The sequence below is a fragment of the Phasianus colchicus genome, chromosome Z, assembly GCF_987193195.1.
Source record: "Phasianus colchicus chromosome Z, bPhaCol1.hap1.1, whole genome shotgun sequence".
Lineage (NCBI taxonomy): Eukaryota > Metazoa > Chordata > Aves > Galliformes > Phasianidae > Phasianus > Phasianus colchicus.
In genome coordinates, this window is record NC_143476.1 from 44925423 (window position 1) to 44946445 (window position 21023).

Consider the following 21023-nt stretch of genomic DNA (forward strand, 5'->3'; position numbering starts at 1 on the left):
GCCCAGGGAGGCTGTGGATGTCCCATCCCTGGAGCTGTTCAAGGCCAGATTGGATGGGGCCCTGGGCAGCCTGGTCTAGTATTAAATGAGGAGGTTGGTGGCCCTGTGTGTGGCAGGGGGACTGGAACTTCATGATCCTTGAGGTCCCTTCCAACCCTGGCCATTCTGTGATTCTGTAAAATGGTCAGTCACAGCCCCTGAGGAAGAAAATACTCATTTTTCATCTGTTCAGAAATCTTTAACTGTATGAAAGTTTTCTGTCTACATAGGGCAGTTTCTCTCCATCTCCTTCTGCAAAGTCTAAGGATAGCTCTGTATTTTACTTTATTTTTCTACTTTCCTCATCAGTTACACTGCATGGAGGAGCAGAGACTGCTGCTGTAGCTGCTTCTGACTTTGAGAGTGTGAAACCTAGTAAATGAATCCAACGTAAGACAGTATGACTGCAACTGAGTGGGAAAAATGAGGGTCAAAATCTAATGAACAGGCAGGAAAATAAAAAACAGAGAAAAACATTCCCTTAAACTGTGTCAGCCACCCATTTCTTCCTTACAACAGTCATATGGGAAACAGGGGACAGGAGAAATAAAAGGGTTAAGAACAAGAACTAGGCCTGTAAAACCAAGCAGGCTAACTGAAACAAACAAACCCTTTCATACTAAGTTGAATATCACCAGTGCAATATTTATAGTTGGGCAATAAATACACAAAAAGCCTTATTATTTTGCCAACAAGCTAAAAATGTCCTTCAGGCGAAGTCAAAGCCCCTTCTTTCTAATTTGAGACTCCAGTGCAAAGTGGAGTTTTCTCTTATGCAGTAGTTATGTAGTTTGTTTTTGTGAACTTTAAAAATAAGCTTTCAGAAAGCTGTTGCTGAGTAAGTGCTAAGCCACAGACCTTGCACCATCTTAATCTACCACTCAGCATTTCAGGAAATACTGGTAAATTGTGCATTCATAGTGATGTGACTCCTAGAATATTTGTCTTTTTTCAAGTTTCCTTATCCACCCTTCTTGTCTTCACTGTATCAGTTTTGCTCAGCTTAAAGCAATGAACCAACCTGTCACTTATGCCTTAGAAAAACATAACTGACGATGACTGTCATACCAGAAAGCTGGGAAGAGTCAGTAGAATGCCACACTGTGTTTTCAATACTCCTGCTACCTCAGCAGTGTAATATGAGCCTTTCACAGACACACACACACACAAACACACAAGCAGTGCTTTTTTTCCCTCAATTCACCATTTTCCATCTATGACAAAAAACATTACTTCAACTGGCATACTTCAGAGATGGGATGTAATAATGCAAACAACAAAGCTACAGTATTCTCAGCTTTTATTTAGAAAAAAAAACCAGCCTAACATCACATTTACATTTCAGAGTATTTTTAAATAAGGCCTTTTTATTAAAGCTTTAGATACTTAAGAAGGGTCTACATGATTCACACCTGAATGGAGCTATGCAAATCACACAGTAGTCACCAGACAGCTATATTGCACAGAGATCCACACAATATCACACCATTCTTAGCTTAGTCCACATTGTAAGGTGCTGTTTTGTAGGAAGAAAATTGTTTTGGAAAAGTAAGTGCCAGTGTAGGCATGTACTACTGAACTGTATGTCTGACAGGCGGAAAAAATCATTTGCCTCTGACAGTGAGCTTCTATTTAATAAACTGGAGCAAGCGCCATACAGTAGTGAGATGAAAACCCTTACATTCAAGGTATTCTACACCAAAAGCCATAGCAATTTTAAAATGATCAATGAAATACTTACAAACTGACATATCAAAAGGCAGGTAAATGTTTTAAGTAATATCAGTCTGTGTACAGTAGAATAAATAATTGCATAGCAGAGCACATCTTAAAGGAACATCAGGCAAAGATATAGTAAGAAAAAAACTGAATTTTTCTTCTTTTACTTCTGTTTTCTTAAATCACAACCTTTTTTTTCCTCCTTCTTTTAAAAGATAGTCCCTCAGACTGGCTTATCTTCACATTTAAGATGGTGTGGCTATTTTATGACTATTTTCATAAAGTAATGAAATGCTAAAGTCTGGTCATATTGGTCCAGATGCTTCTAAGGATGTAAGTGTGGAGTGCTAACTGAGACACAAAACCTGTAATTTAGAACAACTTCTAAAACAGAAGAATTAAAAATGAGATATTTACCTGTAGAAAGAGATTTGATCTGGGAATAAGAGATTGGGAAATCTAACCCTACAATCTGTAGCTTTAAACCGGTATTATATTTGGTAGATAAAAGGAAAAAGGAAAATTGCACACTGGGATACACATTCATCAAGATGCAACATTATATCCCCAAATTCATAAAAAATTGAGTGTATTTTAGAAACGTCCTTCACTTCAGAAGCTTATTTTTCCACAATTAAAATTAACAGTAGAAGTACTCAAACATTTGATTTCTGTTTCTGTAAATTTCTTCCAAACAGATGCAAGCACTACAACATGATACAGTTTTTAACATGAGCGGAACAGAAACAGAGACACCTTTTAAGGCAGAAATTGAGTCTCAAAACTGAATCAGTGCATCTTATCATTCTTACTAAAAAGCCAATATTAGATTAAAAAATTAACTTAGAAAAACATGTATTAACAGAAATACATGAATTCTTTAAAGTTTGCATGTTATTAGTTGTGTCAAGTACTTATTTACTTTTGCCTAAAACCAGGTACTACCACTCATACATGCAAAAACTTCTGATATCAGACTTGGAAATCTGAAACTTAGGGTCAAATTGTACTTCATATATTTTATGTCTACACTAAAAGCCTTGAACAGTACAGGAACTTACAATTATACCATCAACTCTACATCAGGCGTTAGAACTAGTTTCAGCTTACAGTTACATTACACTTACATGAAATAAAAGTTTCTAGTTTAACTTCCTCCTTCCAAATACAGCCTAAATGTTCATCTGCAGTTTTCATTTCTCACTGCTTTTTATTCTATTAGTGCAATTTTGATCCTGCAGATGCATTAAGACAGGTATCTCAAAGAATAATGGCAATCATATACTGTCAGTTTGGTCTGTTAAACTCAAAACTGACTATATGAGAATCTATGTTACATAAAAGGCAGATTTCTATCCCTGAAAAGTAATTTTGGTTGTTAGTCAAACTTCCTCCCCACCTTCCCTAGGAGGAAAGTTTGTGGAGATCACCATCACACAGATCACAAGAAAGGCAGGAGAGTTCCTGGAAGAACAGTTCCTTGTGTTGGAAGTGTCTGGACTATTCAAACAAACAAACAAACAAAGCAACACAGAAGTGTGAACCAAAGGCTCGTGTACAGCACTTAGGTATACTGTATTTGAATCAGGACTGAAAACTAAGGTAAAATGCTTCTGCTCTTATTTTTAATTTCAGAACAGCATCAGGAGATCACTAGCCTACAGGTCATCTTGGTATTCCAAGTACTTTGCTGGGATGGCTTCCTGGAGATGAACTGCTGCACCACCCATTAAGGCAAATGTTGGGTACATTATGCCTGAGCATTCTACCTCACACTCATACAGGCATTTCATGTGGTTGGCATCATAAAAGCCCACCTTGCCATTGTCACAGTCAAGGCAGATCCCCATGCAGGAGGGCAGGGGAAGGATTCTACTTGCTGAATCCTTGGGGTCAGCAGCTTCCCTTGGGTCAGCAGCTGCCTTGGGGATGAAAAACTTCTTCATGCCCAAAGTGACCAGTGTGAAAGGGTGTGATGAATCCAAACAGGCATCTTCACTCTCACTGTCATGACCACTGTCATGTTCAGATCTAGAACAGAAAAACAACCATTTGCTCTTCTGAGATTCACAAATACTGTCTGCAATGTGAGCTAGAGAAAACATTTCTGTAAGACGGGTAACACAATACAAAAACCAAAAGCTTGTAGGGTAAAAATATAACATTGCTGGAAGGAAAGATACATTTCGTAAGTGAACAGCTACTTGGGCTGCTTGAAACAGCTGACAGGAGCTGAACTAATGAGGGTGAGACAACAGAAGGTTTTGCTAAGGAGCCATTAAGTTCCAAGTTTATCTAAATCTACTTACGCTAGGTAATGATTAATGAACTGCCAGGTACAGTAAATTAGGTAACTTGACAGATAGTTCTGCAAATATGATTTATCATTACAGGCAGGATATGTTTAACTTTATTTACATAACATTAAATAACACCAATAAATACATCTAACATTACTCTTGATCTAAGAGGTTTCCATGCAACTGCCATATTACACTGACATCACTACACTAAGCAACTTAAGATATGAGCATTTTTTACGTTGTATAGGAAGAAGCCAATACACCTGTTTATAAAGCTACAGTCTTCAGACAATACCTTCCCAGCCTTCCATTTCTAGATATATTTGGGTTTACTGTAGCTGTAATTGAGAACTGGAAACCCTTGTGCTAGTTTCTTCAAAGTATTCTGACTTCTGCTCAGCAGCAATCCAAAAACGATATGCAAGCAACTTGGAATCCACCATGATGCAAGCTACTACACAGACAAGACAGCTCTGTGAACTTTGTACCTCTGAACAGCTGACAATCTACCATGCTAATGGTCTGCCTAACGGTAACCAGGAATTGCTTCAGTCTCACAGCTAATGGATTTCTTTTCACCTTCTTGCTTTAACTGATGGATCTCAATGTTTGTACAAACCTGACTTCTTTCCATAAAAGAAAAATGATGGGATCCTGAGTAATTCAAGCTCTCTACTGACAGCAAGGAACAAGAAAAGGAATAGGACAACCTGCATTTATCATATTGCTTCAAGCTACTTTCCACTGGTTAGGTTCAAGTTTGTTCATTGAGACTACATTTAAATTATTAAAATAAAATAAAATAAAACAAAATAAAACAAAATAAACGCAACCATCTTCTTGTACAAAACATGTTTCATGCACATGCCTGGAATTTACCTTGGGCTTGTCACATCATGTGTATTGTGGAAAAATTTCTGTATCTTGGTGCTAGAAACAACTCCCACTTTTACCAAGTAAGAATAGGCTTCCACATGAAAAGCCCAGAAGTGCTTCCCTTTCGCAATACCAGTGTCACCAATGATGTAATTCAGGGTTGTGTAGCATCCAAAATGCATGCATTCAGCTCTTAGCAGTAAAGGAAATCCAGCCATGCTTTCCACAGAGGTTCTTTCTGGGTTCAGCAGGAGATGTTCACTGTTGTACCCACATTTGTCATCAAAAAGAAAGCTAAGAACTGAAAAATAGTATTCCAAGAATTTCCTGTTAGTTAAATATTTTTTGGCTTTCTGTACTTATAAACTGCATCTTAACATACATTGGCATTAGAAATTCTCACTATGAAAAGCTATTAGGATTGTCATGCACGCTAATAATTGCAATATGATAATTAACCTGTTTATTATAGTGCTTCTATACATATATATGTATACAACAGATAATGGGATAGAAGTCTAGGAACGATAGATGGTTTCCAGTGCAGGTGGACATAAGAAAACACAGTACCTGGAGCAGGAGGTGTACGCAAAATAACTTCTTTGCTCCACGAGCTACACATGGACCCTCTGTATCCTCGAACTCTAAAGGCGTAGCTACTGTCATCATCAAGATCAGATATGACTTTGCTTTTGCTGTAAACTTCAACCTCCTGCCACATCACACTCTCCTCTTCTCTACTATGCTTGCGATACTGAAGAACATACATATCAGCAGAGTCTGTCTTCCTGGAGGACTCCCAACTGATCACAGCTTTGTTATACATTCTGCATTGCTCCTCATTGATTTCTGGTATTTCCAGACCTGGAAGGCCATAAATTCAGGAGAAAAAATCCAGAAGTTTAGATATACATTGTTTTAGAGTGATCTATACCATTCTTTGCTCAGGAGCTTAGCAGAGTAGAAAATAATTTGATTTGCACAGTTAAAGGTGACACTGCCTGTGTTTCTGCACTCAAATGAATTCTTTAGTTTCTGCTTTTAATTTGAAAGTTGAGCTATTAATTTGTGCAAGCTGTTGAAAAAAAAAACTAACAGCATTAAAAATGCGCATTTTTTTCTGCACACACAACAACAAGCTTCCACTAAGACTTAATTAAGTATTACTTAACTACAATATTTTAGAAACCAATGTAAACTGGTACTGAAGTTGATGACATCCCAGCTTGCCTGTCAGAGCAATTAGGTAATGCTGATAGGTAATGCTGTGTGAATCAAGAAGGCAGAAGGATCAGTGCAAGTCAGGGTACCTCACTGAGATCTGCAACTGCAGCCATGCATAAATTCTCGCCCTTTCTAGAGAAGCTCTTAAAGCTGTAACTCAACAAAGGCTTGATGTTCTCACAACTTACCATTGGAATAGAAGGATAAGTCATCAAGGATCACTTCTTGCTTGGTTGTGTCCACCACAAAATCTTCAAAAGAACTTTCAGCTGCTGGCCGGAAGCTCTTCAGAGATTCGGTAGCTTTTTGGATTCTGAAAACACAGGAGTGGAGGGATGGCAGACAAAAGAGAAGGGAATGTATAAGTGTACATTTCTAAAAACAAAAATGCTAGGTTTTACTTACTGAAGTCTCACTTTCTTTACTAGGCAGAATTTAAATGCAAAGATTAAAATCCTTATGCACATGAAGGTAAGGATAGTGAACAAGTAGAAGTTAAAATAGCAGATAAAGTTTTTTGCATTCTGTTTGATGAACAAAACAGATGTGAAGTGCTAACTGTGACTAACTATTAAGATCGGAAGTGTAAAGTCAGAAGAGACCTGCTAGATTAACTTGCAAATAGCTGATATAATCACTGCGCAAAAGAATGTGTCAGTGAGCTGAACAGACTGCCCTTCCACTGCAGTTCTAGTAAGCAGAGCTAGATGCTTTAGAAGGACAGAATCCCTTTGGCGTGCCACTTCTAAACACACACTTCTTCTGAAGTAATCTCTTCTGAACTGCACCAGGACTGGTTATGAGGTTCTGCTATAAAACATACTACACCCAGAACTCTGCTAGCAAGTGTTAAGATGATAACCTACTTGACCAGACATCCTGCAGCAGCAGAACCTGTATCTAACCCAGACGATAACCAAGATACCTGACGTGAAGTTGTTTTGCTGTTTGAACAAAACAGGACTGATCAGTTTCTTTAAGCACTTCTTGAGCATATCCTACAAGGCCATTATTTTCCAGGAGACCTTGATATTCTTCTGCTTGGGTTCGCAATTTGTCCAGCCTTAAATTCTTAGACACTTCAATTGCCCTAAGAGCTGCAGACTTCTTCTCCTCCAGGATATTAATTAATTTCTCAAAACTCTGAGATGCCTCTTCTTTAGCTCTTTCCCCATTGCACTAGGAAAGAACAAAATGCATTTTAAACCAATCTCATAGCTCTGTGTCTGTGTAAGGAAACACACAGGTTTTTTTTTTTGTTTTTTTTTTTTTTTACAAACTATAACAGCAATTTAATCATCTGTTTAAAGACTTACAGCTTTGTTATACTGTTAAAGAACTGAAAAGACAAGCAACATAGCACCCATGCTAGTATATATTTACTATCTTAACACTGAGAATGAAGAGCAAGAAATTATTTCTCAGATTATGCCCTTTATTATATAGGACATCTCTCTGCCTAACTTGCTCATAGAAAAGCACTATAAAAGCAGGTGGGTCTGAAGCCTTCCTGCCCAAGATACTTCTCACTTTAAGAAGCAAATGTCTTAAAGTCCTAAACACTTGGTAGGTGATAAGGAGATGCTGGAGGAGGAGACTACTTCTCCAGATGGATTTCCTTATCTTCTGAGACTGTGAAGACCTGTTCAGCAACATCAGGAGAACATACTGGGGGAGGGAAAGATGCTCAACAAAGTCCTTTGGGTAGTGGGAAGAAGACCCTCAAACCCACTGACCAATTTCCAGCATATTCTAAATCTCAAACTGAGCTTAAGCAGCTGTAGTGTAGTACCTCAGTCTCACAACCACTTGAGACTCCAGCTCATTTCTGGTACATTCTGAAGAAGGACTGTACATGCTCAGTGGAACTGCACAAATTGTAACTTGAGCTCCACTTTAGTGGTGGGGACTGTGAGCACACAGAAGTCAAAAGACTGCTAGTTCAGGCATGTGTGTGTTCAGCACCAGATAAACAACCCTGACTGCTGTGACACTGCTGAATCCAAGGGCTGTAATGCAAGGCATATCGTCATAGCTCATAGCCAATAAGACACAGACATAAATCTAAGTATTATAGTGAGATCCAAGCAAATATTTAACTGATTGTTTGGTGTTGTTTCATCTTAATTTACCAAAGGGGATCTCAAACCTTGTGACTTCTGTATGTTTCCCAGGGTAGCCCATTGTCATGTCGCAACACCCAACTCCCTTGGAGCAACAGAACCACTCTTGAATAGTACCTCAGATTGATGCACAGATATGATCTGCACCCAGGAAAGGGCAGGGCCAGGAGCTCCTACAATTTCTGTCAGTTTTGCATTTTGCATGCAAAGAATGCTTTGTCTTCTATGCAGAATTTTTTATCTTAACTGACTTCACTGCAACATCCTCAAAATAATTAAAAAACATAAGCAGTGCATTTCCTTTAATACAGAGAGCATTAAGTCCAACTCATCTATCTTTGATTGAAGTATCAAATAAGCCTTATTTCAAATTTACACTGGAAACCAAAACTTCCCCTTCCCCTGTACACTGCCTAAATTTCCCACACTGACAGAATGGCTTTAAAGTGAGAAGACTAACACAACTTTTACAGAAACTGTTTCAAATTAACCCTCTGGCCCTCAATATAGCCAGTGAAAAACTGTGCTGGAAACAGCTCCAGCCCTTGCTGTGTCCCTTCAAGGACTACCCCTTCATATACAGCAAATCATTATTACCTCTGTTTCTTTCAGCAGCAGACCCAGCTGTGAGATGTGAGCTTTTACTTGGCTTTCCTTACTGATGAGATACTCTATATCTTTTGAAAGCTTTTCCTATTAAAACAGAATAGCAAACAATCAGATCAAGGATTTACAAACCAAACATGTCAACAGCAGGAATAAGTCACTCAGTAAATATTCTGTTTACCTTGTAGCAAGGCTGGCAGCCTACTATCAGTCAAAGTCATAGAATCAGGGAATCACCAAGGCTGGAAAGACCTTATCTAGTCCAGCTGTACACCTGCCACCGAAATTTCCCACTAAAGCATGTCCCTCAGTACAGCATCTGAACATTTTTTCAACACCTCCCTGGACAGCCTGAGCCAGTGCCTGACCACACTCTTAGAGAACAAGTATTTCCTAATATCCAACTTGAATCTCCCCTGGCACAACTTGAGGCCATTCTCTCTCATCCTATTGCTAGTTATATGGAAGAAGAGGCCAACCCCCACCTCACCATAACCTCCTTTCAGGTAGTTGTGGAGAGCAATAATGTCACCCATGAGCCTCCTCTTACCCAGACGGAACAATCCCAGCTCCCTCAGTTGCTCCTCAGAAGATTTGTGCTTCAGACCCCTCACCAGCTTCATTGCCCTTCTCTGAACACGCTCCAGGGCCTCAGTGTCTTTCTTGTATGGGAGGCCCAAACCGAACACAGTACTAAAGGAGCAGCCTCACCAATGCTGAGTACAGAGGAATGATCACTTCCATGTTCCTGTTGTCAGCAGTGTTTCTGATACAAGCCAGGCTGCCAGTGGCCTTCTCAGGCATATAGCACACTGCTGACTCATGTTTACCCAAGCATTGATCAACACCCCCAGGTTTGTTTCTTCTATGAAGTCTTCCAGCCACTCTGCCCCATGCCTGCAGCATTGCCTGTGGTCAAAACACAGGACCCAGCACTTGGTCTTGTTGAACTTCATCCCACTGGCCTCAGCCCAGCAATCCTGCTTGTCCAGATCCCCCTGACAGGCCTCCTATCCCCAGGCAGATCAACACTTTCTCAGAACTTGGTGTCATCTGCAAACTTACAGAGGGTGCACTCAATCCCCTCATCGAGGTCATCAGTAAAGATATTGATGAGGACAGGCCCCAATACTGACCCCTGGGGAACACCAACTCATGACCGGTCACCAGCTGGATTTAACACCACCAATCTCTGGGCCTGGCCATCCAGCCAGTTCTTTACCCAGCAAAGAGTGTATCTGTCCAAGCCATGGGCTACCAGCTTCCCCAGGGGAATACTGCAGGAGACAGTGTCAAAGTCTTTGTGAGTCAACACTGTAAAGAACTGCTGAGTTTCTCTAAATGACCACACTGACAGATTCTTTTGAGCAAGCAACACAAAGCAACTTAAGAAGACTCATTTCTTCCCAGAGAAGTCATCTTCTCTTTGGCTGAGGAACCAGAGGCTTAGGAACATTATTACAACTTACAGAAAAGCCCTGCCAGTTATCAATTCATTTCTAGTAAGATTTATTAGAGAAAAGCTCTGCTTCAAACCACTCATATCTGCGTCTCTGCACTTCCCTATTTTCAAAAGTTAACATCAGTACAGGAACAGCTTTGCAAATAAGCAAGGAGGTCAAAAAGTAGAAAGAAAAAATGTTTGTCTCTTTTTTTTTTTTCCCCCTTTTCTCTTTTTTTTTTCCCCATTCTTCTCCTCTTCCCCAGTTTTTTGTGGATAAGAGCTAGAGAAGAAGAAAGGGGAAAAGATAGCAGCAATCATTTTGTAGTAACAAAACAATGTTTGCAAGTCTTCTTTATTGTACTATACTTCGTTAATTAACAGCTACGCAGCTTCAGCAACATGCAAGGTCACATGAGACACTTCAGTTTCAAATTGTTTTGACGTGCTTTTGAAGTGTCAGTTCACTAAAGACACAAGGGAACCAGCCTAAAATTATCCAGTGGCACTAGCTGGACTGCAAACTGTTAATGGGTTAAACTATCTAAAAGGTCAGTACTGCTGCACAAATGGCTAAATTAAGGGGAAGCACTGTGAAATGGTCACAGAAAAATTATTTTCTCCGATGTGCTAAGTCACATTAATATGTACACTAATAGAGCTTGCACAACAGCATGCCTCATGACCAATGTCCTCCAACGACACGTGCAGGCTTCCTGCCGCAGTTTGCCCTTACAACAGAAGCTCAGTGTACTTTCTCTTCTTAAGTTCAGGTCAAACAACGTTTACTTTTACCTTCAGAGTTTTATAGGCAGTGCTCATTGCTGTTATCCTGTGGTTTGCATGAGATCCACCCAGTTTACAAAGATGACAGACAGGCCTTCGGCAGATTTCACAGTACATGTTCACTTTCTCCATTTCATGTTCTGGACACATCAGAATCTAAAAAAGAGAGCAAAGAATGAAAGAGTATTTCCAAAAAGAAACCATTAAAACAGACAGCCATCCCAAGGCAGCACCTGATTCATACAATGGATTTTTGATATATTCAACTTACATGCCATATTTTTATATTTGTCCACAATATTCTATCTATGTACACATGAAGTAGCCTCCATATTGCTTGCTAATCTCTGAAGTTCTTTGCATGCTGTAAAATACCTCTAGCCATGTTCAGAACTGTAAATGCAATATATACAACACCCTCTCAAATTCTACTGGCTCCAGGTCAGCACCTCAGTTCTCTCTCAAAAGAGCTACGATTTGTTTCTTAAAGCAAGAGTTGGCATAATACAGGAGTGATTTAAATATAAACTAGGCTCAGAATGGCTACACAGCTATAGCTCTTGGAGTGAAATACAGCCTTTAACATCACTCACAGTCTGTTTAAAATAAAAGGCTCTGTTTCATTTATTGTTTCCCATCTGATTCCAATTACAATTGTTCACTCAAGTATCAGCCTCAATATTCTGAAAAGTCTGGCACTCACTAACAATCATCTCTCAAAAACTGAATGTAGATGTTGGAGTAACTGCTAAATGAGGGAGAAAAATGTCCAACTCCAAGTTCGAACAGCAGACAAACACACCAAAAAAGGGGGTGAAGAGAAAAACAGAAGAGCCAAAATAAAGAAAAAAATCCAGTAGCATAAATATGGACACACTAAATGAAAACTGCTGACCATCCCTGAAAACAGCTCTCAAGACCATATTTTATCTTGGGCTATAGTGAGAAGGCAAAAGACACTAGTCTCACTAGCACCTTGGTATACAGTATTATCATTAAGCAGAACACATGATAAGCTACCCATTTGTCACTGTCTCGTTGATTTAATTAAAAAAAAGAAAAAAAAAAAGGAAGAAAAAACTTTCAGCAAAATCAGCTGTGGAAAAAGGTATCTCCAAAGAACTGTAATCATCTCCTATCCCATGGAAGTCATTTTTCCACAGCACTGTCTGGCCACACTTAACAGAACCCAAATACTTTTATTTACCTCTTGCATAAATCAAGTGTAGCCTGCAAATTAGAGACAGAAAAAGCAGATTATCTTGTCTAGCTCTCTAAAAATTCAAGATCAGTCTACTGTGTACTTCTCACATCCCCACCACATGTTACAAAGTGCTCTGCAGTCTAGTTTTAAATTAATGATACAACCAGGAACATTATTTAGAAGACTCACAAATACTCTTTCATTCAGTTCTGGTCTTAACAATGTACCGTAATTTAAAAATGCACTTTTCTTTCCCTAGTCTTGAAAGAAATAATGAGAGATTTACTATTGATAACACTTAAAAGTCTTCCCCCATGCTTCTGTACAAGAGACAGAAGCAACACACTAGGGCTACTTTTAATCAAGTTTTCTCCCACACTCTGGCCCCAAATACATGGAGTGATTCACTGTGATACCACCTGCATGGGATCAAAACCTAGCAACATCCAAGCACTTCTGGAGTGCTTCATCAAGTGACCACTGCTGCTACTAGGAAATTCACAAGTCAGCCCACAGCACAATTCTTGTCACTAAACACACGCATGTAGCTAATGCTGGGACACTTACTGTGTTTTTTTGCTTATTGAGACTTACTGTGGTTTTTTTGCTAGAGAGAGGGCAGTTGTGACAATTCCTCCTGTGTAACTTGAATTTAATTAGGTACACTCACGTCCTGCATCACACTTAGCAAGAGAAACAAAAGTGGCAGCAGCTTGCAGGTACTGTGTTTTGTCTGAATATAGCAGTAGTGTGTAAAGTAAAAAATTTGCAATTGCATTGTTGTCTTTAGCTAGAAAGAAGAATTAGAAGGGCGTACCTAATAGCAGCGGAGACCTGATGTCTCACCTCCAGCTATTATTCAGTGCAAGGAGGAATAAGACAAAAAAGATGCTTTGGGTAGGATTAAGCTCAGGCTCAAAACATGCAAAGGGAACTATCCTCATGCATAGGGTTTTGTTTGGTTGTGTTCTGTTTGTTTGTTTTTCTGTTTGTCATACACAGGCATCCTCCTTGACATGACATTTAGAATCACTGCCTATTCTGAGTTGGAAGGAACCCACAAGGATCATCAAGATTAACTCCTGCCTCCACACAGCACCACCTAAAAATCAAACCCTGTATGTGAGAGATTTACTCAAATGCCCCTTGAACTCCGGCAGCTCAGGGCCACGTCCACTGCCCTGGGGAGCCTGTTCCATGCCACCACCCTCTGGTGAAGAACCTTTTCCTAAAACCCAGCCTGACCCTCCGCTGATGCAGCTCCATGCTGTTACCTAGGCTTCTGTTGCTGTCACCAGAGAGCACAGATCAGCACCTGCTCGCATTCAACTAGCCATCAGCCAGAACCACTGGATCCCTTTCTCTGGGGCTTCTCTCCAGCCTCTTATTCCTTACTCTGTACACAGAACCAGGCTCATCCTGTTCCACATGCAGAATCCAGCACTTGCTCTTGTTAAACTTCATGCAGTTGGCAGCATGATTGCCCAGACCTCCAATATGTCAAGGTCCCTCTGCAAGGCTCTCAAGGGAATCAACATCTCCTAATTTAGTGTTGTTCACTCCAGTACCTACGGACCATAATGCCTTCTAAAACAGTTTCCCAGGAGACTTTGCCAACTAATTCCCTGAGAAGCCTGAAGTCTATTCTCCCCACATCCAGGGTTGAAGTTTTGGTGGCAGTTTTCCTCCTTTCACCAAAGATTTTTAACTCAATACTTCATGGTCACTGTGGAAAGACAGCCCCCAGCTGCCAATTCACTCAGAAAACCCTCTCTGCTTACAAGCAACAAATCTACAAGGATGTGTTTCCTTGTAAACTCCCTTAGGACAATTATAGGTGCTCAAAATCATTATGTCTTAACGTAAATGAATAAATGTATAAAAACAATCCATTAACTGAAATAAAACAAAATGCTTAGAATCCCCTTCAAATATGTTCAAGCCACTCTGGCATCAACAAACAAAAGCTTATCATTTATTCAAATGACAGCAGAAGTAAATAAAACAACAGTGGTTCTAAAAATCAACTGCCACAGCACAAACATGTCTGAAGCTATACATGAACACAGCAATCAAAATTCCCTAAGATCCGGTGTACTTACTTTAAGTCTGATGTTGGTGGTTGGTCCAACATACTCATGCTGAGCTTTTACAGTTCCCCAGGGATGGTGTACCTTGAAACATTCATTGCAATAGCTTGCACTGCAGTCCATGCAGCTTTTTGTGGATTCTTGAGGTGGAGGTTTGCAGAAGTCACACATAATAGCTATGGCTGCCCTGGCTGCCTGTCGGTGTCGTTCCACAATTGTTTCCAAAGTAAAATTTCGAAATAAGCCATTGACACCACGTTCCCCAAGATCAATATCATGCAGGCAGCCAGGACAAGGAAACATAGTTGTTCTAGGAGTCAGAGAGTTGCGTTTTCTGCCTGTGTAGACAGCAAATCTTGATTAGCAGGAGCATAAACAGAAGAGTTTCAGATCATAAAAAGAGAAGTGCAAGAATTTATGAACAAATCCCAGATTATCATGGGATGTCATCCAAACTAATACAATACTAATTTATAAACACTCTGCCAAGCCAAAGAGAATAGATTTGCCATGACAAAGTACTGTAATGTTTGAGACCAGAGAATATTACAAACTAGTCCAAAACTTAACTGTGTCAATATGAAGTTAACTGTTCCAATTCTACCTTCTGCTTCCTACAGCTTTGCTTCTTGTATCAACTTTGCCAACAATACTGTTTTTCCTCAGAGCATGTCCTGCACTGCCAGGCATAAATAAAAACAATTTCTCTACTGCTCAGAGCTCCTCAGCATCCCTGCACAAAGCACAGGAGGCTAGCTGCCCCAGCGTGTGGCCACCTACTTCAGTGAGACTGAGGGTTCACTCAGGAACAAATGTATACCTTCCTAAACCTAATAAAGTCTGTGTTATTTACATACCATGGGGAACTTCAAAAAGGCACTCCTTTAAAACATGATGCAGTAGTTTGCAGTCTAGTTTGGGATGCATTCAAATGTTGCCTTTTGAAACACTACACTTCGTACCTCTTAGGAACCAGCCAGCATTAGGCTAACTGGCTGCCTAAAGAGAGACTTAACAGCTTGTAACACATTCCAGTGAAAGACACTTATTCCCACTGAGAATGGCTGATTCCAGTTCGGAGCTCCCTGAAGTTTTCTTCAGCTGAGACACACTTATCTGGGTTATCCCAAGAGAAGCCATTAAAAGAGGAAAACGACAGCTAGCTATTTTCAGTATGAACTATCAGCCAGAACTGTTAGGCAAAATATGCAGAGGATGACAAAGTTTTCCTCTAGCTGAACAGCCCTGATAAAGGAAGAATGCTTAGAAACCCCAAACATAAAGGCTCGTACTATGACGATCAAGTTTGAGAGCTTCCTCCAATCTGAATCAGGGAACCACAGATAGTGTGTAACTATCTCTTATGTCTAGCTCATTTTATTTTGAAAGGGGACTGTGGAGAAGCTCCAAATAGCTGCACACAATTTTCTCCTCCTCTCTAAAATAAGAAGCTTGAAAGCTCTAATAAAACTGCAAGCTAGAAGAGCCTCTGGAGCATGTGCAAACACTGCTCAAACAGACCCAAAAACTATGAACAGCACAGTGTTCTTAAAGCTAGGAAGCAGGATTGCATCCCTATCTCACTCCTGAACAACAAGGAAGAACAATGATCACAAAGTAGTTCGTGTATCTCTGCAGCAGGCAGAGCCAGCATTTCAGCCTAATGCATATTCCCTCTACAAAGAAACAAATCCAACACCCTCTGCAGCTAGACCATGGTTTTAAAATCCCTTAGAGAGGATTTCATTCTGCTGTAGCTAAGAAGTTCATAAAGGAGGTATAACTTGAACCCAAATTCTTAGTCCTGAAATAAATGAATCCTCCAGCAAGAGAAGTTTGTTCTTAGGTGTATTTAGTCATTTTCTTCCTTTCAAAGGTACTGATCTTTCATTTATTTTTGAGCACTCCTTTTACACCGGCCCAAAATGCTAGGCTTGCACTGCTCTTCTGTGGCTGCTTCACCCAACACTTCACAGCTCACCTTCCTGTCATGCCTCTTCCAGCCTCTCACCATCTCTCTCAAAGAAGCAACCTAAACAACACTAGCATAGGAAAGTGGTTGTTTTACAAACCTTTGAAATGTGTCCCATGATAGTCATGTATGACCATCAGCTAAGAAGCAAAAACCAAAAGGTAAGTAAGTTTGTGCAAGCTGGCAGCCTCAGTTTCTCAATCTCGGTTAGTCTGATGCCCTCCTGTACATATCAATCACAGTACAGCTGACTCAAGTCACCATACACAGCTTTATGGCTAAAGGAAGCAGAGGTTTGGTGTGGATTTTGTGCGTGTGACGTTTGGTTTTTTTTTTTGTTGTTGTTGTTTTGTTTTTTGTTTTTTGTTTTTTTTTTTACTTTTGATTGGTTGGTTTCTTTGTTTTTAATATTTTAAATTTTCCTAGTATGTACTTGAAGCAAATTAATTACCCAAACTGCGTGTGCTGCAATATCTGTAACTTGGCATACACAGCAACACACACATGCAAGGCACAGGAACAGCAGCGAGACACAAACTTTATCTCAAATGTAAGCTCCAAGCTTACAACATTCCACACAGACACCTTTCACACAGACACCTGCAATGGCCTAGAAGAAAAAGAGGATTTTGCATACAGCACCATGCAGTCAACAGCTATAGAAAGGGATTTGGAGTATTTATTAAACTAAAAGAATAACAGCACAGCTTTGCATGTATACCTACAAGTAATTCACTACAGCAGAGAGCAAGCAATGACAAAACATGGAAGAAGGAAAAAAAAGACAACATGGTGCAGTGGTCAAGTTTAAAAATACAATTTGAAATTCTCATCCAGGAGCATGCTTTTGAAGTCTGGGCAAAGCAGCTCACAGGTGGGACTGGTAACACAGAGGTGAGCTCTGCTGCAGTCCAATTGAGGCCTTTCATTCTGCCCATCATGGGACAAAATTACTGCCATCACAGGCCATGCTTGGCAGTGACTGGTGACACTGCTGGTAGAAAGCCATTCAGCATCAGGCAAGCCCTGCATTTCTTAAGATGTCTCATCCCTTTTCCCTGACTGTACTCCAAGAGCCTGGTCTGTCTTTTTCCAGTTTTAAAACCTGGAAGAGTACATCCTTAGCAGCACTGCATGCTATGGCACATCAATATTTAGAGGAAGAAACATTCTCTTTTTGCCTCTTTTAAAGCAATGTTAATATACTAATATGCAACAGGAACTACCTCGATTTCCTGATTCCTGCTTATAAGGTTTATATGCTTGCATTTTAAAAAGAAAGCACTCATGAAGTGATAAATTACTTGGAGCACTGTCATTCCTAGCTGTCTTGCAGTTTGCTAAAACAGAACTGCAAGCATTCCATGCAGCAAAAACAAACAAACAAACAAACAAATCAACCCACAAAAAAACAAAAACCCACAGATTGTGTAGTCACATTAGATGTGTGGCCAAGAGGAACCTAGATCCATTCCATATTGTCTTCTACAGTTTGCCAATCCAGTTTCCAAAAAACAAGTATATACTCTCTCTATATTCTGTGAAGTACTAGGAATCACCTCAAGGAATAAATAGGATCACTTCACCTGTAATGAAAACTCTACCAATAACTAAAGAATAGGCATAGCACATGCTCATACTCGGTCTCCAAACTCACAAATATCAGAATGGAGACCGTGATGACTCAAGTCGAAGAGCAACCTTGGGTATGTCTTATACAGACACTGCTTAGACTTCTCTTCCCAAGAAGAGATGCCAGCACTTCAAATGTAGAAGAGCCCAACCTACAGCTGTGGGTTTGTAAAGGGATAAGATATCTTAAAGATAAAAATTGTTTTCCAAGTAAACTATCACCAGCACTCTGTGATTATGGACAACACGAAAATTAAATGTGTGAGTTAAAAAAAAAAAAAGAAAAAAGAAAAAAATATTTTAAAAGTCAACTGGATTCTCCTAGAAGTTTTAAAAAATGTAAATGTCTACTGCCAGCCCCAAACTCAGCTTTTGGACGGATGCTTAAGAAGAAAGAAAAAGTTGAGAGAAGTGGCTACAAAACAATACTTTAATCTTACCCAAAGAAGACTGTTTTCTGCAAAAAGAGCAGATAAGGACAGACTTTCTGAGAACTCAGGTGGAGTCCTGTGCTGTTTCTTTCTTTTCTGACACCTTCAGTCTTTACCTGCTGCAAATGAATGCCCACATTCTCCTAACTGCTGCGTTCCTCACACTGAGTGTGAAATGCAGGTTAATGTTTGCTTCAGCTCATTCCTTTCTTGTAAGGAACATTATCTGTAATGGCTGCTCGAGTGCCTATCAATACCACAGCAATATTTTACATTATTTTATTTTGACAAAGCATTGCACAACAATAAAAACAACGTACTAAATTGCCAGATCCAGAAACACCTATTCAGTTAACAAGGTGTAAATTTCAATCTGCTTCTTTATCAGACGTAACTAAGAGGGCTCAGAGAAAATGAGGAACTTTAAAAGTGATATGAAAAGGTGACCTATAATTGTTAAAAAGATCAGTGTAATAACTACTCTTCACTTCTAGTAAAAAAGCAGCTTTACTAAAAATGGAGTGTGTGAACTCCTGAAAATTAAAAAGCTTGAATATAGACTCTTGTTTTTTTTGTTTGTTTGTTTTAAGCAGAAGAGTGAATTTACATTATTTGTACCTATCAAGTATGTCCAGCAGTGCACAGACACAAAAAAAATAGCTCTCACCTTAAACCCAGTGCCAGTCCAGTTGACCTTTAAGTCAGAATGAAAAGCTTTCTTAAGATCTTTGCTGTACCTTTGCTTGCTGCAAAAGCCACTTTGTGGACTTGACCACTGACAAATCTATATGCTAGCCAGCAATATTTGAGATCTGAAGACCTCACTATCTAGAGTCAAAACAAGATGTGAAGCATTTCTACCTCTCCAACCAAAAGACCTCCTCTGTGAGGCTGCAAACAATGAACAGAAAGTTGTTTAGAAATCAAAAAGTGAGATATACCATTGGTTTACAATGGTTCAAATGAAGAGTGTTGGCTGTTGTCTCTCCTGGATCTGCTAAAATACTGCAGGACTGAAATGAAAGAATATTTAATTCCTGGCACATGGTGACACAACCGTAATATTTGAACAGAAACACAAAGGGAGAAAAAAAATATTTTAAATACTCAAGTTCTGCATCATCCAGGAATGCTACACAAACAGTAACACAGCCACACTACATTCTTCCTCCTAATTACACCAACATGCTAATTACTCTAATATTACAGAATATGCATTAGAATAACAAACAGATTTTATTCCCATTCAATATGCAACAATTTATGCAAGCAATACTTTATAAAATACAATTAAGTTTTTTTAAAAACACTGTGTTGGATTTTAACAAGAACATACATTCCCATTTAGTGCTCCCAGTAAAGAGTTCTACTGGTTCTGGCCTTTTCACATTAAAGCAAATTATATTTATAAATGCAAAATGTGTATGCACAATGAATAACAAATTCAGACACATTCTTTCCAGCATCTCAAACATCTAAATGCCCCAAACTTTTCAAGAACACAGCACTCCTTGTGAAGACAGTAAGGATTCCATAAGCGAAAAAATAAAGAAAAACTGAATCACAGCAGGAGGAAGAAGTCGTATATCTAAGTTGCTCCATAAGTAATGCCTCCCATTTACTTCCGCAGAAACAGCAGAGATGCAAAGAACAGAATAACATTACTTGATGGAACACATTCTCTGCGACAAAACACAATTTTTCAACATAGTCATCAGCATTACCCATGCATTTTCATCAGCGATAAACAGGAGCCTGCACGCTGCACTCACTGAAATCTGCACCAGCAGAGGTGATACTCTGCTTCACAGCTGCTACGATGGAGTTGTTGCTAGGAAAATGTTGCCCATGCAGTCAAACTTTCACTGTGCTAGCATCCGCTGTTTGATCTCCATTAACATTCAGCAAGCATCAATGAATGCCAATGGGAGCATTTTTTTCCACATGGTGGAATTCAATTACAGAGCTTTGCTTCTTATGCACTTCCATGTCAGACTGCCCCTCTCCTGCCACCTGTCACACAGCAACAAAGTGTGACATGTACTGGTGGGAAGGGTCAACCTCTCCTGCCATACCATCAACCTCTGATGTTGTGGGCCAACATGATAAAATAGGAGGCACTTTCAGAGCAGCCCTCATACATTTTCACATACAGTGATTTGAAAGCTGATATGTTGTGCACACACCTACATGAAATACCCATGTTTCTTTCTTAGGTAAGTGAAGCTTCACTTAGGTTGCTATCTTGTGTCTTTTCACTCTTACTGTTGTTTTATTACAAATTCCACTGAAGGTCACAGAATAAATTAAGTCAGGGAATGCCCTGTACAGTTCATTCACCTGCAGAACCGTGATGCACGCTGAAAACTAGCAGTACCAAACTTCTGACAGACAAAAGCTCACACCTCAGTGAGCAAGGTGAGCATGATATCTGTGACATCAGAAGCAAAGAAAGCAAAGACAGCATGACCTGAACATTCAAATATGTTCTTTAAAGCTCTCATTTCCATATGATTTTCATTTTGCAAATCCAAAATGTCTGGGAAGACAATTTGCCTATGATATGCCTCTGCCCAA

At 39.6% G+C, this 21023-nt stretch overlaps 1 protein-coding gene across 4 annotated transcripts in view; it reads right to left on the reverse strand.

Moving 5' to 3' along the window:
* Window positions 1–1334: 1334 nt before the first annotated feature.
* Window positions 1335–21023, reverse strand: part of TRIM36 (tripartite motif containing 36) — a 28118-nt gene continuing 8429 nt past the window's right edge. For all 4 annotated transcript variants that reach the window (XM_090131210.1, XM_090131208.1, XM_031588761.2 and 1 more), the window contains 8 exons: window positions 14424–14749; window positions 11127–11273; window positions 8882–8977; window positions 7087–7340; window positions 6350–6474; window positions 5508–5801; window positions 4941–5238; window positions 1335–3789 (listed from right to left, as the gene is read on the reverse strand). In XM_090131210.1, the coding sequence (XP_089987336.1) occupies window positions 3417–3789; window positions 4941–5238; window positions 5508–5801; window positions 6350–6474; window positions 7087–7340; window positions 8882–8977; window positions 11127–11273; window positions 14424–14749 (1913 nt within the window). In that variant the 3' untranslated portion in view covers window positions 1335–3416. The remainder of the gene's footprint in view (window positions 3790–4940; window positions 5239–5507; window positions 5802–6349; window positions 6475–7086; window positions 7341–8881; window positions 8978–11126; window positions 11274–14423; window positions 14750–21023) is intronic.